General features: G+C 42.1%; 2 protein-coding genes across 6 annotated transcripts in view; both read right to left on the bottom strand.

The window, feature by feature from the left end:
- LOC113011576 (protein NLRC3-like) overlaps positions 1 to 26717 on the bottom strand; it is a 471371-nt gene that overhangs the window by 28124 nt on the left and 416530 nt on the right. The window lies entirely within an intron of this gene.
- Positions 5898 to 26717, bottom strand: part of LOC145424323 (uncharacterized) — an 86504-nt gene continuing 65684 nt past the window's right edge. Inside the window, exons 2-5 of one of the 5 annotated variants that reach the window (XM_080297522.1) lie at positions 18807 to 18903; positions 11999 to 12064; positions 11612 to 11717; positions 5898 to 7990 (exon numbers count right to left, since the gene is read on the bottom strand). In XM_080297522.1, coding sequence (XP_080153648.1) covers positions 6455 to 7990; positions 11612 to 11629 — 1554 coding nt within the window. In that variant the 5' untranslated portion in view covers positions 11630 to 11717; positions 11999 to 12064; positions 18807 to 18903 and the 3' untranslated portion in view covers positions 5898 to 6454. The other 4 variants (XM_080297529.1, XM_080297533.1, XM_080297520.1 and 1 more) reach the window with 4 other exon arrangements.

The following is a 26717-nucleotide window of genomic DNA, read 5'->3' as shown; positions in this document are numbered from 1 at the left end:
AGGTCAGGATTCAGTCTTTTCTGATTTAAAACCTGAGTCAAGTCGATAAATGGCTTACTCATTTACAACAGACATGATTTGTTAAATCACCTTATATATGTGTGCTTAAGTTCTGTGCTGTTCTGATTTATTGCCCGTGCTGTCTTTCAGTTCAGCTTTGTCGAGTATCTGGTAGGATTTCTTTTACATGACCTGTGTAAAAACAAAACAGGAAACACATTAAGCTGAAGTAAGATGCACAATTTGAAAAATGGGGCACAAAAAATGTTGCTGCTTTCTGGAAAGTGCGTCTAAAAGACCCAATGGAGAAAGTGTAGAGAAAAATAAAGATTAAGAAGAAGAAAATGGCAGAGGCAGTTTCTCTTGGACTGCCTGCAGATGGGGCGAGACTCTAGAAACAGGGATGATTGGAGAAAATGTAAAGAGGCCATATGATAAACCAGGAGATGAATACTCTGGTGTTCTGGGGATAGTGGGAGTGAGAGATGCCAGTAAATGATTTCAAGGATAAATTTGAGAGAATCAGAGCTAAGAAACCAAAGCAAGTGGGGAACTACAAACATATGGACAGACTCATAATTAGGCCAAAGACACAAGACACATACACATACATATGTGTGTGTATGTGTATATGTGTGTGTGATTGTATGAACATAAGTCAGCATACTTAAAATGTAATTTATTTTCCTTTTCCAGCAGTCTCAGTTCCCCCAGCTTTCACTGCAATCCTCAAAGCCCTTCTGGACACGCTGGGAAACCTCTTCCTTACCGCCACTGTAACAAACAAAAGTCACAGTTCTATTACTTTTATCAGAGTTAAAACAAAAATGTGATTTATGTTAGCTGGCTTCATTTAGCAAACAGATATTTCTGTTTATATAGATACAGATATTAATACAGATATATTTTACGCATAATTTTACCTCTTTTTTTTCCTAGATAGGAAGTTCCATCCATTCTATCCAGTTCACATTACAGTAATGCTAACACCCCTTTTGGTCGTCTCTCCTTACCTTCCAGCATTCATAAATCTGTTGACCTTCTTTGTCTGAGACCAACCACTACAATGCATCATCACCTATTTGTATTGGTAACTTACTTTACAACCTATTTTAATGGTTGCAAAGTAAGTTACTTGTGCTGTATGCAATTTTAGATACACAGAAAGTCTTCACTTACTATATATGGCTGTCATAGTGTCCTTATCAAGGGCAGTTCTTCACTCTGCGCCGATGTCCTTTTTGCTCTGTCCTCCTATAAAAAGCATGAACATTTGAGTGTTTGACTAGTTTTAGATTTCCAAAAATTTGATATTTGTACAACTAAACATTTGAACTACAATTATATGCTATTGAGCGATACTTTTATGGGTATTTTTTGGTAAAGAAACTGGTGACAGAGTTGTAGGCTTTTTAAAGTACTATTAGCTAACCATTTGAACTGACTTTCAAAGCTGTTTACCTTTTCAATTGCTGTGGATCAAAACCTCCAGTGGGAAGGCGGCCATTAGAAGAACACGCACCATTGAACCTGAAAATAACAAAAACAAACAAAAAACAGAACAATATATAAGAGTCCGGTAGGGTAATAAATCTCTTCTGAAGCAATATAGTTCATTTTGGGTGAAAAACAAAACATTCCTCTAAAATATACACTCAACAAAAATATAAACGCAACACCTTTGTTACTGCTCCCATTCCCCATGGGATGGACGTAGAGACCTAAAATTCATTCCAGATACACAATATAACCATCCCTCCCAAACAGTGGTCACAAATCAGTCCAAATGTGTGGTAGTGGGCACATCTGCCATATTGAGATAATCCATCCCACCTCACAGGTGTGCCACATCAGGATGCTGATCTGACATCATGAGTAGTGCACAGGTGTACCTCAGACTGCCCACAACAAAAGATGGTTCGGGAGTACACTGTCCGCAAAGGAACACGGCGCTGGCCAGTTGCCGTGTTTTATAACATGATTGACATGGCAGCACTGAATGCACATGTGCTGTATCAAGCATGCACCGGGACGAAGGAAAGATGGGTGGACGTCCTGGTGGCGCTTGCAACAGAGTTGGCTCGCTCTCATGTAGCTGCGAAGAAGGCAAGAAAAGAACAGTTGCTTCGGACACAACCCTCCACACCTGGCCCTGGAAAAAGAGCCACGTGTCAGGTCAAACACAGATGCAAGAAAAATCATGCCACTGTGCGATGTGTTCACTGCTACAGATACACATGTGGTCAATGCAGACTACAGATACCATGGCAGTGCCAGGATTGTGAGTGATTGCTGAAAATGTTGAAATGTACTCACTCACTTTTTATTATTATTTGTAAATATGTGTACAAATGGTTGGTTTTTTGTACTGTTTTTATCAATAAATGTCAGCAACAAAGGACCTACACCCATGTGTGTTGATTTCTCCCTAAGATGGCAAACTGAAACACTCCACTCCCCGACCCCCTCAATCACACACCCCCACTTCCCTCCCTCCAGAATTCCAGAATTCCTCCAGAATTCCTAGGTAACAACCTAATATACATATGAATGACTAGCCAATTTAGCTTCCACTTCCAGCATTTGACTGCTCTCCGGCTTTTAAAGGTAGAACGGTAGAAGCCTTGTTGACTTGGCTGCTCTCCGGCTTTTAAAGGTAGAAAAACCAAATGGCTGCTCTCCGGGGGTCTAAGTGTCCATAGTAACTACATAAATTGCAAAAACAACCTCTGCTCATCCATCTCTGTGTGTATCAGGATACATTTGGTTCATAATACACAGAAAAATCAGAGTTATTACCTGTAATAAATGTGAAAGATTCCTGCAGTGATAACCAGGCAGGACTGAAACACATCCAAGCTGTCACCACGGTAACAGCACCGCCCATCCACAGGTGAGGGGAGGAGCAAAAAGAGGGACTTTGACCATTTTATACTAAAAACACTCAACTAATGTTTGTAATATGAAACAAATAAGCCCACATTAATGTGAGCGTTTATTAAATAATAATAATGATGATTTCCTCCTGATCTCATTTCCACAGCAGAGAAAACTGTGGTGTATATTGAGGTGGAGGGTGTGGTCTGTGGCTCAGGTGTAGAGTGAGGGTGGGGTGCACCACAGCAGCATGCTGGGACTGCTGAGGGTGGAGGAGGGAGTGATGATGACATCAGAGCTGCAGCACAGAGACCAGTGAACACACAGTCTGTTCATCTTTGCATAGATACAATATACAGCACAATATTGAATGACAGACACGCTGTGGGAGCTTCCACAGATACACTGACGTCAGCATCCAGAGTCCTCCTGCTGCTCCCCCCTCAGAGCCCCGTGATCAGCACCAACACATTCAGTTAGATGACAGAGTCCAGCTGCAGCTAGAATCAGCTCCCCTCTGTGAACAACAGCACAGCGTCAGTGTTTCACACTCAGTGAAAGGAGGAAACAGCAGAAGAACACCATGTGTGCTACGTTTCCCAGGACACACTACAAACTGCACAAATACAGAGCAGCACGTGGAAGGACCTGGAGCTGCATTTACAGAGCTGCAGACAGCGTGATGTCCTGTATGGACAGGTGGAAGGAACCAAGTCCTCAGCTGGAACACTCGTGTTTGTCCACAGACAGGAAACACAGCAGGAAACTTCCTGACAGAAGTGCAGCTCATGGATAACACACTTCCTGTCAGTCAGAATGAGGCTGCAGCCAAACACAGAAAGGTGTTTTTGTCCAGATGAGCCCAGAGAAGAAACACGAGTGTTCACAGACATCAGAAGCTCAGAGAGGTGAAACATGAGGTTGGAGTCCTCGTCAGCATCCAGAAGAGCTGCTGTGAAACCCTGAGTACTCATGACAGACTCTGATGGCACAAACACATCATGATTCAAACAGAAAGACAAACATGGAGCTCCTGATCCTCCTGCATGAGAACAAGCTGACATGAGCGCTGTGTCTGAGAGTGTCTCCCTGTCACAGTGACAATAACACAGCTGCTGCTCACAGTCATTAAACTGACCTGAGGTCAGCTGTGCTCCTTACATATGAACCATGTGACCTCACATCAGTGCTGTGGATGACTGTAGTCATAGAAGAGTAGAGCTGTAGCAGGTGGTGTGAGGAGGAGGTGGTGTATTCTAGTTAACGCAGTACTGAAACACTCCAGCAGAGGGCGCTGTTAAGTCCTTATTGTAACACAGTTACTGTGTGCAGTTAGACTTCATACATAATCTGCACTTATTTCCATCAGACATGCTGTCAGTAAATCATTGGTTTCTATACATTTCTAAACACAAAACCTCTTCACACTTCTAACATGCACATTTACACAACTAAATGGCAGTATTGATGAAAAGAAACACATTCAACAAATCCATTTAAACCTTAAAACAAACAAAAGGAAGCATCTCTATGGACAAACAAACCCCTCCACTTGGTTTGACCTGCTGATGTCATGTGTGACATCAGCAGGACTTTAAAATGAGGAAATGCCGGGCGGGCGTTTCCCCACACCTGACCCTCATGAAGACTGAAAAGACAAACAAAGTAAGAACAAATGACTTAATCTGTAACATAATAAAATGTAAAGAAACATGTAACTGAGTATTCAGCTTCATTTGCAGAATGTTTGATTTGCCAGCAACTGAATGCTTCCACACACAAACCCGGCATAGTGAGTGAAGCAATGTTACTTAACAAATAGCAAATCATAGCAAATACATAGAAACAGAATAATGTGTTTAATATGCAAAAGAAGAAGAAGAAGTAAACACATATGGGACAAATGGAGACCATTGCAGCTCATCCACCAGTGGGGTAAAAAGAGCAACCAAGAAAGTGGCAGCCTGCACGGCCACAGATGTGCTGGAGGAGCTAGAAGCTCTACCCATGGAGAAACTCCTGGAGAACCTTGCTAAGCCTAACAGGGGACAGGTACTTCTGCCCAACCTGGCAGCCACAAAGTGAACTCATTTAGGTAAAGATAACCACATGCACCTAACCAGCCTGCACCAGCCTGACATTTCTTCCTCCTAAGTAAAAACCAATGGATGGATTGAACTTAGAGTCTCAGCTCAGTTTTCTATTTTGACCACCTGCACCCCAAGATACTCTTTTAAAAAGTGTTGTTTTCAGATCCCTTTGAAGTTCATAAAGGGCCTGTTCATTTTCATTCAGATGTTTTATTACATAAATGTTACTGTTTTCTTTTGATTTATGCTCCCACTACACTGCACCTCTACAAACAACAATGCCACGGACTGTCAGCTGCTTTTACATGCTGTGAACATGAGTAGGTTTGATCAGAGTTTCAATTATCAAAGAAAAGACAAACTGAGCAAAAAGAAGGAAAAAAAGACCAACTTCTTCCCAACTGACAAGAAAAATACTCGTCATGTTTTCATAATAAAGGATCAGGCTCCCCATTTATGACAGCTTGGACCAATAATGTATGTTACCCTGATGCTACTGTAGAGACAGGGTCAACATCTCTATTTAAATATAATTAATATACAAAACACAATAAAAGTTATACATGAATTATTCATTATTTTGACTATTGATAAAATTCATGTATACTAATCAAAGTTATACATGAGTAACGACATTATTAATAATGATTAATAATAATAATTCTAATGCCAACATGATGACTGTTCATAGCTCCTGCTTTGAAATACTGAACTTAAACATTGACCTGATGAAAGATCACAATTCACAGTGGCCCACTGTCAGAATCATTCTGAATATAAACTCATCGAGTTAATCTGAACCTTTCTCAAATGTGCTGTGAATAAATGCTGCTGCAAGCCACTGTGGGAAAGCTGTGTTATTATCATGGAAACATCTGTGACACATTCACAGAGGACGAGGACACAAAGGGACGACACGCAGAGGCTGTGTTAAAGTCAAAAATCCAAATCTTTAGTCCTAAACAGGCAGTGGTTACAAACAGGAAGACGAGCAGTCCATTAAACAGTCTACAGGGTCAAACATACAGAGAATTCAAACAGCTATTAAAAACAAATAACTGGACACTGAAAAACTTCAGTGATGTGTGAGGCACCAAAGGGAAGCAGCTGAGTATATTCAATGAATTCTCTTCAAATACAAAGACAGAAACTCCTACAGGCAGCATGCAAACTGAGCAGGATACACAAAGATCAGAGATTACAAAAGAAATCAGAAAAGGATTTCAAACTTACTGAGAGCAAGGCCTCTGTTACAAATCTGTCTAATAGAAAAACATGCTGTACAGATACAATACGCTCAGTGTTCATGGTCATTTAAAAACTGGTCAAACTGATCAAAATACATTAAAACAAAAACTTTATAATAGGAAACAGTTTTCAACCAACTGATGAAAAGAAAGCTAACCACTTGACGTGAACACTACAGTAGGACAGTTTTGAAAGCTTAAAATGGAACTAGGGGAAGAGTTTGATTCACAGCTGCCTCATCAGATTTTTACAGGAGATTCTATCTGAACTCTGTGGAGCCTGATCTCAAGCTTTTTGAGTCTGACACAGAAACCAGAGGATCTTTCTGTGTCTTCAGATTCACTGTGATCCAGTGATGGGAGTGATTTCAGCCCTGAGTGATCGCGCTGATGTTTGCACAGAGCAGACAATGAGGTGAATGTTTGGGCACATTGGTAACAGTGAAACAGTTTATTAGTAACGTGGGATCGTTTGTGTGCAGAGTATGAACTGAGATTCCTGAAGCTCTTGTCACACTGGTCACAGCTGTAGTTTCCTTCCATGTGTGTACGTTCATGAATGTTACGACTACGTGAATGTGAGAAGCTTCTCTCACAGTAGCTGCACTTGTAGAGTCTCTTTCTGGTGTGGATCTGTTGGTGTTGTCTCAGGTAATGTGGAGATTTAAAAGTCTTCTCACACAGGTCACATTGATAAGGTCTCTCCTCAGTGTGGGTAAACATGTGTCGTTGTAACTGTGCGTCTGTTGTAAACTGTTTGCCACACTGTTCACAGCAGTACACATCATGTCTGGTGTGAATGCGTAGGTGTGTATTTCGGTTCCCTCTCCGGCTGAAAGTTTTTCCACAGATGTCACAGCTGTATGCCTTAATTCCAGAGTGGGTAACTAGATGACTCTGTAAGTGGCTACTGTGAGTAAAAGCTCTGCCACACTGATCACAGCTGTATGCCTTAATTCCAGAGTGGGTAACTAGATGCCTCTGTAAGTGGCTACTGTGAGTAAAAGCTCTGCCACACTGATCACAGCTGTACGCTTTAACTCCACTGTGGATGAGTTGGTGTTGTTTTAGGGAACGCTTGAAGGAAAAAGACTTTCCACACAAGTCACAGCTGAACGGTCTCTCTCCAGTGTGGATGACCTGATGCTGTTTTAGTGAAGCCTTCTCAGTAAAACCCTTCCCACACTCGTCACAGGTGTATGCCTTAATTCCAGAGTGGGTAACTAGATGACTCTGTAAGTGGCTACTGTGAGTAAAAGCTCTGCCACACTGACCACAGCTGTACGCTTTAACTCCACTGTGGATGAGTTGGTGTGTTTTTAGGGAACCCTTGAAGGAAAAAGACTTTCCACACAAGTCACAGCTGAACTGTCTCTCTCCAGTGTGGATGACCTGATGATGTTTTAGTGAAGCCTTCAGAGTAAACTCCATCCCACACTCGTCACAGCTGTATGCCTTAATTCCAGAGTGGGTAACTAGATGACTCTGTAAGTGGCTACTGTGAGTAAAAGCTCTGCCACACTGATCACAGCTGTACGCTTTAACTCCACTGTGGATGAGTTGGTGTGTTTTTAGGGAACCCTTGAAGGAAAAAGACTTTCCACACAAGTCACAGCTGAACGGTCTCTCTCCAGTGTGGATGACCTGATGCTGTTTTAGTGAAGCCCTCACAGTAAAACCCTTCCCACACTCGTCACAGGTGTGTTTTTTCTCTCCCTTTCTTCTGTGAGGTTTGTCGGCCTCCTGAGAGCGCTGACTTCTGGCTCCATGTTGGTCCTGCAGTGACAGAGATACAAACAGAGGCAGTGAGTGAAATGCAGTCGTGGAACAAACTCAACCTTCAAACTCCATTAACACTAGTTTTAAACCTGAAGGTGGAGCGTGGCACCAAACACCTTAAAGGTCTCTTATCCCCACCTGCTGGTAGTTCTAACACATTACATCCAACCTGCTGTTAAAGATAATTCATGACTGTTCAAACACTAAAATCATGCACACACACACACACACACACACACACACACACACACACACACACACACACACACACACACACACACTTTTATAATTTAGATTATTTTGTTGTTTCCTATTACATATTTCTATAGTTTGTATAGATTTATACAGAATTATTCAGTGATAATAAATCCTATGTTTGTTTATTCTAAAGGAACCCCGTTAGCTTCCACAACAGATGTTGCTCGTCTTCCGTCAAATACTCACATAAAATATTACACAATAAAGTGGATTCAAGATATCCACATAATTTCACTCTTACATCCACAGTGAGGTTTCACAATTGTTCAAATATAAGCAATCAATAATAATAATATCAATAACATTGAGGCACATTACACAAATTTCAAAAACAAATCATGTCTTACAATATTTACAACAACTAAAAGCTCTGTAAATCGGCTTTTAAGTCTTCATTGAAGTTTTGAATAATTCTCTAATTTTTTAAGGCAACTTATTCCACTTAAAAGTTGCTCTAAATGTAACAGTTTTACAAAACGTTACTTTTAACTCGAGCATTTACTAAGTTGCAGTTTGTTGAAAACTGTGTAATATGATGATGTATTTCATCTGGATACTGCAGCTGAGCAGAATAAATGTGGTGTGTTTAACAGAATTGCTTTCTTTAGAACTACAAGTAAGCCATAGAATATTTTAGCCTGTACAGGAAGCCAAGAAAGGTTATTATGCATTTTATCAATATTAGTATAGTATGAACATCTTCACACTAATCTGGACGCCTTATTCTGGACTAACTGAAGTCTGTTAAGATCTGTCTTATTAGCTGCTGACCAAATGATTGAACAATACTCCAGATGAGACATTACTAGTGCATTAATGACATCTTTCATAATGAAGAAGTGATACACAAAGAGCATTTCATAGCCATAGCTATGCCTTGTCGGCAGAGTTATGTGACATTAGTGATGTTTGTACTTTCAGCGTTAACTTGGTTTTAAAGCCTTTAAAATATACGCCGTTCAATAGTCGACCTTCATCTGACAGAGAATGTGATGATTTTGTGGATAATTAAAGTCAGTCATATATCCACAAACACAACAAGCTGAAAGTCAGTGATGCTGCTCGGTTTGCAGTCCTGAACATCACGGCACAAGCAGGATTCACTGCACTGTTAATGTTAGCTGTGTTATATTGCTGCCTCTGTTCGGTGGTGTCGAGCCAAACGCACTTTAACGTGTGTTTGAACGAGCTGACGGTTCACTCGTTAAGCTGAAAGAAAGATGCTTTAATCACAGCAGTCACACATGTGTCCACTGCACCATCTGGAACTCTTCTTGTTTACACTCGTAATAACACAAACACTAAATCCTGCTTCTCTGGTGCTGTTGTGTAGCAGTGTGTACACCTGAGACTGTCACCTGTCTGTCTGTCCTGCACTCTCTCTCTGTTTCTTTCTCTCTGATTGTGGAATAAAAGTATGAACATGTGTTTATAAGTTACACTTGTGTTTGAATCCTGCAGCTTATCACACATTTGATTTCCATGTGTGACGACTGCAAGTGTCCAGAGTGAGGACAGACTGAGGGAGCCACTGCTGCACATCATCTGTGAGGCTTTGCAGCCCTGATGATCCACCAGGACAAACTCAGCAGTGTGTGAGGAAGAGGAGGAGGAAGAGCCAGCAGCAGCTGACAGATGGAGAGAATAGACAGACTGTTCCCTGTTTGTGAAGGACTGCTAGGAAAGTTTAACATAACTGTCTGTGCTGAATCAGTCTTATTAGGTAATGTTCAAATAATGTGATCATCCCAGTGTTTTCAGTGTGGGAGAAAGTACTCAGGGCCTTCAAGTTACACACTATGAAAGGCAGCAACAAGTTTAATGTTCAGAAACCTAAAGTCTGTATCAGCAGCAGAATGGAGCTAAAAATAAATGTTGGTTTCAGTTCTATGAAGCTTTGAGTATTTTGGATCAGTAGCTGCTGTGTTTGTTGCATCATATTGCTGTAACTGTTTATATGCTTTATATATTCTGAGCTAAGTTGATCTATAGTGTTACATCATATTCTATAAGGATGTTATGTGTTTGTAGACTTTCTGCCCAGTTTGACCCATTTAGCAGAAGTCAGCCTGTTTAAGGCTCTGATATCTATTCTGTGTGACTTACAGCAGTTATGACATGGTCTGATTTTCTCACCCAATAAAGGAATATTTCATATATCAGTCGACTCTTCATTCTATCAGACACAGTTATCACAGCTCCTACATTTGCTTTTTACACATATATGTAAGCACTGAGCCAAATTTAGTACCAACATATTAAATGAACAATATTTGTCTCTTATATATGATACATCTATATACACACTGTCACAGATACTTGTCTGTGAGTGAAGTGATTAATATAATAACTATAATATTGGCCATATTATATTTACATTACCACAGTGAGATGACTTTAGTCTCATGAACAACATCAGCTAATTGTTATTTACAGCTAATCTTAAACGACTGTTCAGCACAGAAATGAAGCCCAACAATCATGTTTCACAGTCCTGTGGTCTCAGCCTCAGATACTCATCAAATCACACAGAGCTCATGTAGAAACAAATGAACTAAATATGTTCTCCTTCATTTCTGTCAAACAAAGCTGTATGAAACGTTTCCAGCTGTTAGTATCATGGTTGCTAGGCAACCTGGGCAGCGCGACGGAGGCTAGACGTCCCATTTCACGAGCCTCGCACTTCGGCCTTAGCGGTCTTTGAGTACGCGGCCCTTGAGGACTTTAAAGCTGCAGAACCTGAATCGGGATACAGCCATGATGATCTCCAGCCTCGTGCTCGCCAACATTCTCACCTGAGTTAAGAAGACGATCACTGAAATGGTCTCAGCAGGTCCTTTGATGACAGCAATGAAATGCAGTGGTAAGGCTTTTTGGGGATTAAGTTCGTTTTCATGGCAAAGAAGGACGATGCAGTTCATCTGATCACTCCTCATAACATTCTGGAGTGCAGGCAAAATGCTATTATAAAAACTTAAGCAGCAACTTCTCCAGGTTCCAATATTTATGCAATTCTCAAACCTTTTGGCCACGACTGTATAACCTCTTCTGAAGTTTAGTGGATATTATACATGGTTATGCTCAGGATGTGTCGGCCAGTTTCCACTGGAAACGCCTTTTGGTTAAACTGTCAGCGAGGAATTTGCATTTGCACTGTTACATTTTTATATAACTTTAATGCACATAAACAACAGCTGCTTGTTTCAGTGAAAATACATTGATGGGTTTTTAATAAAGTTGTGCAGCTGTAAAGTATTTTGTCTGGTGTCAATTCTATCGTCAGCTACATCGTTATGGCAAATGTTCAAATGTATATGGTGATAAATATCTTTGGTCATATGGTCCTGCTCTGTCTGTCACCTTCTGTGTTGAGCTCATTGTTTCCTCTGTAGTGGCTGAGCTGAGTCCAAGTAGCTGAAAATGTTCCTCTGCTGCTCCGTCAGACTCTCCTCCTCCTGCTGATCAGCTGGGACACAAAACAGATCTTTGTTAGGCTCCACACTGCACTGAAGAGTCAAAGTGTCTCATATGTTCATCTGACAAGTAAAAGAACACATTTTTGTTTCCCGAGGTGGGCAACTTGTTGGAAACAAACACAAAAGCTTTGAGCACTGATACCTGCCATTGCTGCCATTGAAAGATGCAACGCCAGCAATGTGGATTGTCAAGACTCAAACCAATCATCAAGCAAAGACAACAGGGATCATTTGTTTCTGTTTATTTAGCATTCACAGCATTTGTAGTTGCCTTCTGTGCAGGGGAAGTCCACGCACACTGTGTGGTACCGCCATCCGCAGAAGGTGCATTCAACCTCTGTAAGAGAAACGAGGTTGTCTGAGACTGAAATGATATTCACTAAAGAAGTGGTGATTTGTAAAACTTCAAGTGTATGATAAGGTGAAAACAAATACACAACTGCATGTCATGTAGTTGAAGGTTTTTTTTCCTTTGGAAGACCGGAAAACACTGAAAGTTACAAATTAGTCCTTTATTTATCCAGGTAAAAAAAAATCTCATTGAGATTAAAAATCTCATTTCCAAGAGAGACCTGGCGTCATGGCAACACAAGTCACATACCACACAGGTATATAACATTTAAAACAAACACAATATCCCAACATGTGTAACAAATGTATTGTGCTTGAAACAAATTCAGAATAGGTGATAAAGCAGCTGCACATGTGTGTCACGAGTAAATCTGGCTGTATAACAAACAGAAACAAGTGATGCTGCTGTCTTTGCTCAATGGTTGGTTTGAGTCTTGACAATCCACATTGCTGCCATCTTTCAATATGTTGAATGCACCAGTGTAAGTGCAGCCACTCAGACTCAATGTGTTCATAGAAACAGGTGCAGATGTGTCACGAGTTCATCCAGCAGTAGCTATGGCACTTGGCCACAGGGGGCAGCAGTGGACTGACCTGCATTCGAGACTGCTCCAGCTGCTCTGTGACAGTCAGTAGATCTGCTACAAATTGCAGATCATATGCAAGTTTTGGAAATGACATTATAAATATTCCTAACTTAGCCACGGCAGCATTGTTGATGTATTACCTATATACTACAAATTATTCCACCTGCTGAAAAGTGGATCTAATGTGGGCGGACTCACACTTAGCAAATAAACCTGTGATGTGAGAATGTAATCAAACTGTTGATCAGAGGCAAAGTAATTTAAAGTTTATGATGCTATCGTCTAATGTTAGCTGACATGATGTTAGCTTGTAAACTTATGTTGTTGTCTGGGTCTCATGTCTGATCTGATGATAATAACTGTGACAACACAGAGATTAAATAAAGGACGTTGGTGGGACTTCTTATGTTAGAACTACAACTTCAGTTAAGGAGTGAGACGTAAGGTGACAAGGAGAATGAAGAGAATGAGAAAGAAGTAACTGGGAAGAGAAAATGAAAACAAAAATTTGAAATGATCAAATTTGTGTTAACAGATGATGGTGATTTTAGAAATTCAAGTAATTTAAAGGTTTTATCCTATTTGCTGTTGTTTTTTTCATATTCTTCTATTTGCAAGAGGTTATTAATAAAACAGGTTCTCTTTCTGGTTTCTCTTTTTGGACGCACTCTCTACAGCTTATCACATCCAAAATGGCGGATGTCAAGTACAAAACCTCGACAGAAACAATCAGCAAGAATTTTAGCATCAGTCCAAAATAAAACTGTCCAACTACAGAGTTTTAAAATCCAACTAAACTATGAACAGAGATCTTTTACAAATAGGCTATTGATGAGATGACAGTGGTAACAAAAACGTACACATCCGCGCACACAGACAAAATGGCGGGAGAGCGTTTAACGGTCGACCTCATGAGTCCGTTACCGTGAACTATGGAGCGGCAGATTTGTGCTGGAACTGAGCTGCACACAGCTGATGTTAGCCAGGAAACATTACACACTGCTAACGTTACCTTCGCACGGAGCTCCACACGGAGACGATCAGCGTCAGGCACAAACACCAAGTTCAGAAAAGAGGAACTTTGAGCAGGAAGGAAAGAGTCAGAGCGGCGTTTGAGGACACGTTTACAACCACGAACATCAGAATCTGTCTGTGCTGCATTCAAGTGCAAGTTGGAAACTCACTAATCTCTGTCATGTTGTCCAAAGATGATTTATTTCTGCTGGTTTTCCTGTTTGAAACACAAACATGTGTCAGCACTTTGTTGTTCTTCACCCTGCAGCATTTGAATATTTCAGGAGTAAACTGATCATAAATTCATGAAGTCATGACTGAAAGTGCAGACTGAGAGTGGATCACATGATGTTTGAGGTGTGTCATGTGACATGTTCAGTATTGTCACACATGTCTAGATTGTCCCTGATATCATAGCTGCTCAAACACTGATGATTATATTTGAAGAATTATTCCTGATGGCAGCAAAGTTTGAATGGAGCTCTCTGTCTGTGCTGATTTGTCGCCCTCTGGAGGTCAAAGCACAAACTGCATGATGTCACTGTAACCACCACGGTGACAGGAAGTGTTCTTAAATGATGAAATATGTCAGTGATGCTGATAGTGTGTTCATCACAGACGTTCAGGCTTCATGTTGACATGAATCAAAGTTAATGTCATTATGGACCAAGGACAGTACTCTGGGTCTCCTGCAGAACAACTCGAGCTGTGATACCTGAATGAAGAGCCTCTGCTGCTTTAAAGAAGGAGGCTCGAGGCAGCGGTGAGGTGCAGACCAACCAGCTTTTATTCAGCAACTTTAACAGAAGGATCAGAAAAATAAAACTATACAGCACAGTGATGCTGACTGAAGCCACAGTATTAAACTAAACAAGCATCTGATCATCTTTAACAACATCTAATAAATAATGACAACTATTTAATCCTGTATTTCCTACAATAAAGCCTGTTCAGATATTTGTTGCTGATGGAAATGTAAAACAACAACAACAACAACCTTTATTTATAGAGCACATTAAAAGCCTAGGCATACCAAAGTGCTTTACAGAAAAACAATAAAATAATACAGTTAAGAACATTAATATCAAATATAATAAGAACAGCAGACAATGTTCACAGTAGAAAGCCACTAATAAAATGGACTGCAGCACATAGATTATAGCAGACCCAGTGCCGCATGATAGAGAACACCAATAATGAAGGAATAGTAAAAAGTTAATGCAATAGGTCGCAGTTAACAGTCAGCATTTAACGGGTAGAAAAGGCAAGTTCAAAAAGATAAGTTTTAAGGCGTGCTTTAAAAGAAAAAATAGAATCAGACTCCCGAATGCCAATCGGGAGGCTGTTCCATAACTCAGGTGCAGCAAAGGCAAACGATCGATCGCCTCTAGATTTCAACCGAGATCTGGGCTGAACTAACAATAACTGCGAGGATGACCTTAAAGCCCTGGCAGGGACATAAGGGTTTAAAAGTTCCTTAAGATAGGTTGGTGCAGTATTATTGATAATTTTAAAAGTAAGCAGCAAAATTTTAAATTGAATACGGTATTTGATAGGCAGCCAATGCAGCTCAGCAAGAACCGGAGTAATATGGTCAAACTTCTTGGTTTTAGTTAGAATACGTGCCGCAGCATTCTGAACTGTCTGTAATCTATGTAGAAGGGTAGCATGGAGACCAGAATAGAGTGAGTTACAGTAATCTAGTCTTGACGTTACAAAAGCATGAATGAGCTTTTCTAAGTCATTATACGGGATATAGTGTCTGGCCCTGGAGATGAGACGAAGCTGATAAAAACTAGATCTGACAACAGCAGACACCTGTTTATCAAGTTTAAAGGAGCTGTCAAACAAGACACCCAGATTCCTGACAGTATCAGAGAAAGAACTAGTAAGAAAGCCAAAGGCATCTTGAAGTTTGGCGCGAAGGGCATTACTGCCAAAAATCATGATTTCAGTCTTTTTTTCATTGAGAATAAGAGTATTTGCCAACAGCCATTTCTTGACCTCACTCATGCACTCACGAAAGTTATTTAAAGATAAAGCGAGATCATCATGTAACTCAAAATAAATCTGGATGTCATCCGCATAATAGTGAAAAGCAATGTGGTATTTCTCAAAGATAGCGCTTAAAGGAAGCATATACAGTGAGAAAAGGGTCGGGCCTAACACAGAACCCTGGGGGACACCACAGCAAACAGGTACAGGGGAAGAGGAAGATGAGGCCAGATGTACCGAAGAAAGCCGATTGGAGAGGTAAGATTTGAACCAGTCCAAGGCAGTGCCCTTAATGCCAACAGAGTGCTCTAATCTTGCGACTAGGATGTTATGGTCAACCATATCAAATGCAGATGAAAGATCCAATAGAACTAAAACAGAAGGACGACCATTATCAGCCATAAGTAAAAGATCATTAAAAACACGAAGCAGCGCTGATTCAGTGCTATGATGTTGTTTAAAGGCTGATTGGAATTTATCATTTATATTATTCTCGTCTAGGTAGGTCTGCAGTTGAAGTAGAACCACCTTCTCAAGGATTTTAGCCAAGAAAGGAAGCTTGGAAATCGGTCTATAGTTGGCAAAATCACTATGATCCAGGTTATTTTTCTTTAAAACGGGTTGAATAAAAGCATGTTTAAGAACTGAAGGTACATAACCAGAAAGCAAGGAGAGGTTCAATATAGACAATAGACAGGGTCCAATTACATTAAAACAATCCTTGACTATACGAGATGGAAGAACATCATGTACACAATTAGTATTGTTTAGTTTCTCAGTTATACGCTTCAGAGTGGGAAGTGAAATTAATTCAAATTGATGTAAGGCAGCAGAACAGTCAGGATTAGACATACTGTCAGCCACCAAAGGAAGCGTAGATCTAAGAGATAAAACTTTATCTAGAAAGTAGTTTGAAAATTTTTCACAGAGACCTGGGGAGCACGAGAGTGGCATAGAGGGACGAGGATTCACCACTGAGTTAAAAATTTTAAATAGGATGCGAGGATTGTCACCATTAGAAGTAATAATCTTAGCGAAGAAGGCTGCTTTAGCCATTCTGGCAGCAGATTGGAATTTCGAGCGGCTAATACGTAAAATGTCATATGATGACTGGAGTCTATCATTCCTCCACCTCCTCTCATCGCGCCTGCACAAACGCCGTAGAACACGGACAGAGTCGTTTAACCAGCATTGCGAGTAGGTTCTGGGGCGTTTGTGTTTGATAGGTGCAATAGTGTTAAGAATCGAGGAACATGTAGTTAAAAAAGTATTGGTAAAATTCTCAAGTGTGTGTGGGATAAAACAGTCCGACATATTAAATGAAGAATTAACAAAAGATGTAGAGAAGTTGACCACAGTATCGGCGTTAATAGTCCGAGTAGGATGGAGAGGAACCTCCAAGTAAGGGTCAGCGATACCCAGGTCAACGTCAAAGATGACCGGGGAATGATCAGAAAGTCCAGTATTTCTAATTTCCTTAATGCATATATCCACGTTAAATGAAAAAACCAGATCAAGGGTGTGACCCTTAACATGAGTAGGTTCATTTACCCACTGGGTAAGATTAAAAGAGTCAGTCAGTGCAGAAAAATCTTTAGACAGGTGGTCATCCATACAACAAACATGAATATTGAAGTCACCAGAAATAACTACAGAATCATATTTAAAAAGAATAGAACCCAAAAAATCTGCAAATTCAGAAATGAACATCTTATGATATTTAGGCGGACGATAAGCCACGACACACAGAGTAGTTCGAGGGCCAGTCAATTCCAATAGCTGAGCTTCAAAGCTAGAATAGGTTGGGGAGGGTAGCAGCCGTGCCTCAAGTTTATTTCTAAAAACCGAGGCTAAGCCACCACCTCTACCAGTAAGCCTCGATGAGCTAAAAAAGGCACAGTCAGAAGGGAGAAGTTCAGAGAAGGGGATGAACTCACCCAGAGAGGTCCATGTCTCAGTCAAAAATAAAACATCCAGACCCGAGGAGAGAAAAAAATCATTTAAGAGGAAGGCCTTATTAGAAAGAGACCTAACATTAAATAAGGCCATCCGAGTCCGAGGAGTCCTGTCCTTAGTAGTAGCTCGTTTGAGGGTACTGAGGTTGTTTTGCTGAACACCACGGCCAGGCAGTGATATCCAAGAACGAGCAGAGTGGAAGGCCACTGGACAGGCAGGATAGGACTGAGGGCCAACGGGACATATCCAACGGTGGTTGAGCAGTTTAGCCGCAAAGCGGCTACCAAGATGGTGGATGAAACGAGAAAATTCACAGCTAGTAGGGGGGTAATCCGTAGCCATGGCTCTGATATAAGCCTTGAAGCGGACACGGACACCACTCCTTCTACCCCGTCTCCTGGGGCGTATCCTGCGGGGCATGTGAAGAGGTAAATCGGTCAGATGAGTGGGAGAGACGGGCATCAGGGGAATGGCATCACCCGCGGTCCCAAGACAGTTCGGTCGTTGAGAACAGGAGAAACGAAGATTCAGGAGCGTGTTTCTATCATAGGTTATTAGCGTACAATCACCTAGAGAACAAAGTGCCAAAGATAAAGACACAAGGAGTACAACGCCGAGGCGCAGACGGAGTCGAAGACGGCCAGCCATGCACACCGGCGCCATCTTGGATGGATAAAAGGCTCCCAGGAACCAAAGGACAAAAACAGAGGCAACAGTCACAGCTGCAAAGGATCCCCTAACACATAAACTGGTTCGAAGATATTTTCTAGCTCTGCAGAGGAGCTTGATTGCACGGACAGTAAAAAGTGGATTCAATAACAGCAGCGAGCGCTGAGTGATATAACGGTGCTGCGAGCAGCAGTGCAAAGGCTCACACAGAGACAGCAGCTACACTGTGTGTGGATGTGATCCACAGTCACAGCTGTGGGTTTCAGTCAGTGTGTCTCTAACTTCATGGTCACATTTCAAAGCTTATTGGAGCCAGAAGATGTTCAAGTAAAAGATTTATTGCTGTACTCGTCTACCAGGATAACAGGAGGTTCATAAAGCTGTGTAATACTTCAGCTTTCCATCATGGAGTAGTAGTTGTGTCCCTTTGTGTTTATTAGTGTGTTCACACGTCTACTTTAACTTCACTCTGTAATGAAAGGATTCAAATCACTGATAAATACATACATGCTGACTCTGAGTCTCAGTGAAGGAGGAAAGGATGGATGAAGGCAGCCTAGTGTGGGTCATGTGTGTCCAGCAGTCATCCAGGGCCTGGATCCATCTGTAACAGGAAGACAAAGTCCAGCCTGTAATCATCCTATCAGGCACAGCGTTTCCATCCAGCATCCTGACGACGCTAACAACCCGTCAAACGTCTCCTCTGGTCCACAGAAGTCACACTTCCTGTGTCATGTTTACCTTTTTAAGTGTGCTATTCAAGCCTGTGTGACCAACTCTGACTCTCCAGATTCCATCCTGGTCTCTGCTGCAGCTTCTTCTACACGACTGTTTTCTGTATAATAATATCTGCCTTTCCCGTCTCTGTCCCAGTGTGCCTGCCACTCGTCCTTCATCTTTACCTTCATTATACTCTTCACCTCACTTTCACTGTATTTTATAGTCAAACCTGCACGACTTCTTCTTGCTGCACCTTTTTAAACTTATCGTCCTGTTCATTGCATCAACACCGATATTCACAGGGAGCCATAAGAAATCCACTTCTATCCCTCTGTGTTTGATTCTATACAGTAAATGAAGTATATCAAAAACAATATGTTGCCTAGAGTCTGAAGACATATCACCTGTGCTCACTAGCACGCTGCTAGAGTCCCAGCAAACCACATACCTCCATATTAGTGCGTCCTCCACCCAGTTCAAGCCAGTAACATCACTACCAGCTCCCAGTATAAACTGCCACATCATCTGTAATTCTTTTACTCATCACCAAACTTATTTGTGGGAGAACAAATGCAGCAGCCGTTCTTTTATCTGACAGTGTTGACGCATCAGTAAATATCCTCACATGACCTGAGGACTTTCCCACTATATGAACCTGCTTTTAGTCGCCCCTCCTCCCTCGCCACAAGCTTCCTTTACAACATAACTTATAAAAAACAACTTTATTGACAATCAGCAATAACAATTACAGACAGTCTAGAAGAAGAATCACATGATCAAGGAGCAGAAGTTTATGGTTTTAATAGCTTTTTCATTTTGGGAAAGTTTTAAAAACATTGTTGGGTTTTCTTTCTAAAGCGTTGAAAGGACGGCTTTGCATCAGAAAAGTAAGATCAGCAAATGAATCCATTAAAGTTCTTTTGCCTTGTTTGCAAAAGAAGCCAAACAACATTTGTGTCACAAAGAGAGACTTCAGAACAGATCAAAGATCACAAACATCAGGCACTGGTGGAAACAGCCAAACACAGAAACAGAGGCACCAGCAGGTGAAGGAGGCCTGTTGTAGAAATGACTCTGAGTGCTCAGGTAGAAACGCATGAAGAACCAGTGCGTCTAATATTTGGAGACCAATCTGTGTTTGAGCGTCCTGGATGAAACACAGATCATGTTGCAGAGCGAGGACGTCGTCTTTCCTCCCGAGTGTGTAACTACAGGACGTGTGCAGCAGGTTTAATCGTCCTCCTGACAGTTACTGATGAACGAGTCCTTCAGGGAGGCTCCAGGATCACTGTGGCTTTTACCAGCTGCTGCAAAACTGAGAGGTGTTGCTGCTTCATGTGTGAAGATGTTTGCATGGCTTTAACAGTGCAGACGTTCCTCATGTGCACCCATTTCATATGTTTTATTGTGATGTTTAGTAACATCTGCTTCCCTCCTTCAGGCAGACGATAAAGTGAGCTCAGCCTTAAACATGTGGAGAGAACGTTTGACCGACAGTCCTGGGACGACTGCAGAACAATGGTTTGTTTTTAATGATAAAGTTTCATAATGGAAATAAATGCTGAGCCTGTTTCATGATGTTGGCCCTGCAGCATCAGGCAGGATTAATACTGTAACAAACGTGTGTCACAGTTATAATGACTTTAAATGAAGACTTGGGTTGGATGGAGATGTCAGCTGGATTTGTGCTGACTGTCACTTTAAATGTTTTCAGTTCAGCTTCTAAATCTACTTTTGTATAATGTTTGCTGAGTTTTGCACTTCATGACGCTTTTAAGAAGAGCCAATAAATCCTGACTTTACACAAAAATAAAGGTTTAATGTGTTTAGTGTGACAGTGGAGGAGAGCGCACATAATAAGAGTCATTAACAGAATGGTGACAATTATAATCTGTCTCATTTTAGGAGCAGCTCACAGGCACAACAGACTACAGAGCAACCAAAGCACCAGTTAAACGTCCATGTGACCGGCTTACAGCCAATGAACAATCAGTCCCCACTGTCCCCACCAACATCACTGTACTGGAAAGACTGTGCTGCCATGGTCAGAGATGAACTGGTACTAAAATGTAAGGCAGCTGATGTGTGTGGCCTTAGCAGCACAAATGCATCACGGCTGCAACGCTGCAGTGTGTTTAAACATTTGAACATTTCTGTGGCTTCAAACCAGCAGCTGCTCTGTACTCAGTCGTGTTTGTGTGTCTGTCAAAGTGATTGTTGTCTTTAAAAAGCCTTTTGTGTTGAGTTTTGTGAGCCGAGCTTCTCTGTAGTCTAAGCTGAGTCGATATATTTGATTCCATGTTTGGTGTGATTTTCAAAGTCAGCAGCAGCAAACGCTGAACAAGCAAAGTTTGGGCCCATCAGAGACAGCAGTGGACCTGCTGACCTGTAGGTGTTGGAGGTGTTTGTGTGCAGCTGTGGGTCAGTCAGCTTTATTTCACTTATCCATGACAGAGCGCTGTTAGCTGTGAGTTAGCATCCACTGAGCTGTTTCATCTACTCTGTCACTGCCAGCAAGCAGAGCCCAGGGTTGGCTTCAGAAGCTGGACGTGGCCTTGCTCAAGGGCACTTTAGCAGCACGTTCCCAGCAGTAACAGAGGGATTCAAACTGGTGACCCTGGAGTAGGAATCACCCAGAAAAGTCACCTTATGCCAGAAGTTTTAGTGAGACGGGAACAACATTACAGCTCTGATGTCATTGACCTGTGCAGTGAGGACATATTGAACTGTGAGGACACAGCTTATAGGTTCAACACTGACCCTGGGTCAGCATGTGCAGGTGACATGGTGTTGGTGTCACCACTACAGACAGCTCAGGTTCAACTGGTTCTTCTTTGATTTGCTTCTATAGCACAAAGGTTGACACCAGTCTGGTCCAGTTAGCATCTGAATCCATAAACGTGTGAGCTCGTCCCACCAGAGGACGTCAGCATCATGGGGATAATGTCTACAGCAGGAAAACACAGGGACAGTTGGGTTTGCTGCACATCTGGAACACACAGTTAGCTCAGATATGTTCATGTCGCTAACACCAATACAGTGACTGAGTGCTCTATAGCAGCTAATGCTAACAACTGTAACACTGCTGTTTGTCATGGTTTTCAGACCAAATGATAACAAACGTTGGGAAAAGTGAAATATTGGAACATGAAATCATAAATTATTACATTTAAACAACAATAATACAGCTAAATTTCCCCTGTTGGCTCATAAGCTGCTCACCTGGATGCTACATCAGTGCAGTCCTCTCTGAACATTAGATAATCAACACACACACACTTATTGTTGAGAGGCTGACTTCACTAAACTCACAGAAACTCTTAAGAAGCTCCTCAAATGATGACTTTGGAGTTTTGTGTTACTGTCAGTGTATAAAAGCTAGAAAAGGAAGAAAAGCAGGAGAAATGATCAAAGTGCTGCTGTGTGCAGGAAGAACTACAACATGTTAGTGAGAAACACAAACAGGGTGTGAAACACACTCCAGAGGAAACGCTGTGTGCAGGCTGTCTGTGACTTCCTGTATCTCTGCCACAGACTGGGACAGACACCAGTGAAACCAGTCACTGTGGTCATGTGCTTGTAGCCAGCAGCCTGTGATGTGAGGCTGCTTGAGTCAGTCGTCTGCTTCCACCATGTAAACCTTGGTGTCTCCTACATGCACAGATGTTTCCTACAGACTGTGCTGCTCCAGCTGTCACACAGATGTTGAATCAGCAACATCTGTGTCACGTCCTCCCTGGTCCCACAGATAACAGGCTGCATACAAGAGGCTCACCTCTGCTACCTGCTGCTCCACTCCCCATCGCTGTTTTGGTCAGCAGGTAAAGGTGAAGCCTGGGACATGGAAGCCTTTACAGCAGAGCTTCATGGGCCTGTCCAGCAGCAGGCTGAGGAGAGAAAGGTGACAGAGTTCGCTGTTACAAACAGTTTCTCAGCTTTGATCTAAAAGAGCTTCTTTCCTGTTAAAGCAGCTGAGAGTGAGCACATGTTCTCCCCCTGAGGTTCTCATGACAGAGGAAGAACTCACAGCTGAGGAGGACCAGGATCTCCATCCACTCACAGTCCCTGCAAACAAAACCACCATTTGAACTTTAACATTTGTTGTCAGTTCTTGTGTCACTCAGCACATCTCAGCTGTTCCTCTGAGTTTCTTCTGAAAGTCTTCCTGTGATTGGCTGTTCACAGACACATGACTACATGAATCAGCTCCACATGTTCTCAGCAGCAACATCTGGGCAGCTGTGACAGGTTAAAGACAACATGTTTCTAAGTGCAATTAGAAGAAGAAGCCAGTAAAGACGCGTCTGTGATGCAAAGCAACAGAAGAGCAACGTGAGCCACAGTAAGTGATGGAGGATGAACTGGTCCTGTCTCTGTTGGTGGGCTCGTATACTGGCAGGAAGGAAGCTTCTCTGGGATTTCTCCCTCAGCACCAGTGAAGCCTCTGTTTCTGTCACTATTGTCTCTTTGAACTGTGATTATTTTGTGCTTTCACAGCATTTTCCTGTTTCATGGTGTTTTAGAAGCAGCAGTGTGTGTGAGCTCTCAGGGCCACCGTCCATCCTGTATACTTGTTGTTTGTAGTGTCACCAGTGCAGTGATGACCACAGGGTGGCGCTGTGCTGCATCACAGGCAGCCTGAGCTGGGCCTGTTCCATATAACATATATATCAGATGATGATATGAAACATCGTTTGTTTCATGGTGTAAAATATGTTACATGGTTGTGATGCTCACTGTAGTGTCTGTATTAAAGTTCTCTCTTTCTCTTATATTTAATATAAACACACTACGGACGCTCGTTAGCAACAACGCCGGTAAAACCATCGCGTGGCTCCGCCGTCCGCTTCTTTATTTTCCACATAAACCTTTCACAATAAAGCTCAAGATCCTATTGAGACTTTTCAAAATAAAAGGAATCACATGAAAGAGCATGCAGAGAGTTTAGGGATGAAAAGCCAAAAAGAGCCGTCAGGGGCTAAAACATGAATGTTACAACAGGCTTTTCCCCGCAGCACGCCGTGTGATAAATACTCACAAAGACTCACAAACGTGTCGTTTCATGCGTCGGTCAAACACTCGACACCCAGCAAGAAACACTTCAGGGAAGTTCATCTGCCCGAGATTCAGAAAATCGCCATAAACGCTCCATATTCACCTTTACATGGAATATAAAGGAAAAGAAGAAACACAGTGCTGTGTCAGCGTTAGACATATAGATATATCCTTGCTTTTAATACATTTGAAGGTGGGTGGGAGAGGTGCTTCTCCGCGTAGTCTACGGTCTCTTTGGGATCGGTAAAGCTTTTCCTCACATCACCATGGGTCACTAACAGCTTTGCAGGGTATAGCAGTCTGTACCTGACGCCGGTCATCCCACGTAGTCTTCCTCTCATATTTGCAAATGCGGCTCTGCGTTTCCAACAGAGGGAGGGAAATCTGGGAGGATGTTTATTTTAAAAACCCTTATACATCAGGTTCTTGTTCTCTGCAGCTTTCAGCAGAATTTCCTCACCAATGTGGTAGTAGTGCAATCTCAAGATGATGGGCCGAGGAAGATGACTTTGTTTGGGACGCTGGCGATTCGCTCTATGTGCTCGATCGATGAGTGGCTTCTCCTCGAGAGATAGCGCCTCCGCCAACAGGTGTGAACCAACTCAGTCATCTTGGGTCCCTCTGTGCCTTCTGGTATTCCTGCAGTTCTTAAATGATTCCTCCTGGAGTGCCTCAAGAGCTCCACATCTCTCATCTAACTTCTTTACCTCCGCAGACAAACGCTCCACAGTGGCCTGGAGAGTGGCGATGGTGTCAGAGTGGTTCGAGGCACAGTCCTGCAGTTCAGTCAAAGTGTTATCATGCCTGGCCACGTCGCTTTTTATGTCCGAAATTGAGGGCTGGATGCTCTGGTTCAAGGATGATATCTCGCCTCCTATGGTGGTAGAAATCTCTAATATGCAAGTGTCCAGTGCTAGTTAGTTAGTTCTAGTTCTAGTGGTTAGTGGGGCTTTATTTGATGATTCTAGTGTGTGTTACATTGTTGTCATATTGTTGAGTCGCAGAGCTGCACAGTGTTACAGTTTCTGTAGAGTCTGGTATAAGGAACTCAGATCCCTCTGTGAATAATGTTCACTGAAACTGATCTGTAGTTAATGAACTAGTCAGGATTTACACTAGAGAATGTTTCTGCCATTACATGGCCTGTATTTGTAGAGCGCTTTACTCGTCCCTAAGGACCCCAAAGTGCTTTTTTGCCCAAGGACACAACGACCGAGACTGTCCAAGCCGGGGCTCGAACCGGCAACCTTCCGATTACAAGACGAGCTGCCAACTCTTGAGCCACGATCGGCCCACATATTGTTGTCTTTTGTTGCAGACACCAAGTGTTGAGATCCTGTCTCAACCTCCTACATTCTTCCAGCAGGTTACACATTATTTTTTGTATTTGGAATCAAATATATGTGTCAGTTGGGCCTAGTGCAGGGGTCAGCAACCTTTAACACCCAAAGAGCCTTTTGGACCCGGTTTCCACGCAAAGGGTCAGGGTTCGGGAAAACACTGGGAGCCGCAAATACTTTGTGACATCTAAAATGAAGATAACACTGTGTATATTGTTTTTACCTTTATGCTTTGTGTGAACAACTACAGTGTGTTGCTTATGAAATCCATGAAGTGCTACAGAGAAAATTACATTTGATTTATGTAATGAACACATTTTGAGCTCTTAAAGAAATATAACAAAGGAAAGCTGAACTACAATGATCCATGTAGCAAACACAAACTGTTATATCGCCTTTGGGCTTTTGGAGCCTCGACCTGACTTTTAAAAAAAGCGCGTTCATGCAAACATCGTCGGGTCTGCCGTGATATGTTTACAACGGGACTTCTGCTCCTGAACCTCTGCGCACAGCGTCTGCAGGTCGGGGCTGTACGAAGTCACTTTATCTCTACAGGACTGTGAGCTGTCGTCTGTGAGGCGTGAGCGTGTTTGTTTGAACACAGTTCACGGTGGAGAACAGCTGCTGACATAATGTGGATCCAAGATCCATAACTGGCCTACCTGGGGCTGAAAGTCTCCATAAATGCAGGCGTTTCGGCGGCTACACCGGCTTCCACGAGTGTGACGCTTATTTTGAGAAAATAATAGAATATAAATGTATTTTTATATTTCAATATCACAATAATCTTCCAATGTAGAACTACAAGTTAAAAAAGAAGTAACATAAATCAAATCCACTTCAGCTAAATACTTCTCATTTATTTCCATCTTACATGCTGTGACTGCAGCCATTCCCACATCTCTGTGAATGGGACTCATGGACATGGATCAGTGGTTGTTGATCAATGGTCCTGAGAATCTGCATAATTAAGATGAAGGAACGGAGCTCCCAGCCCATCGTTCCTGCAGCTGCTTTCAGTCTTTATGCAAATGTCCTGTTTGTAAGACTGAAACCTGCAGCTGAGACTGAAGACGTCACCTGATGATGACGACACGTTTCTCCCACAAAACGCTGCGTCCAGATGAACAGAAGCAACAGACTCACTTTCCTGGATGATTGAGATGCATCAAGACTTCATTGTGTGTTACTTCTCATTCAGCACAGACACATTATTCCTGTTAGGTCATGTCAGCTGTCACTCAGTACAAGCACAACTGTGAACAACACAAACTTCTCTTCAATGTGTCACAGAAACACTAAG

This window comes from Astatotilapia calliptera, chromosome 3 (genome assembly GCF_964374335.1).
Source record: "Astatotilapia calliptera chromosome 3, fAstCal68.1, whole genome shotgun sequence".
Taxonomy (NCBI): domain Eukaryota; kingdom Metazoa; phylum Chordata; class Actinopteri; order Cichliformes; family Cichlidae; genus Astatotilapia; species Astatotilapia calliptera.
The sequence above is the reverse complement of the archived record's forward strand: the minus strand, read 5'-3'. Positions and strand labels throughout refer to the sequence as shown.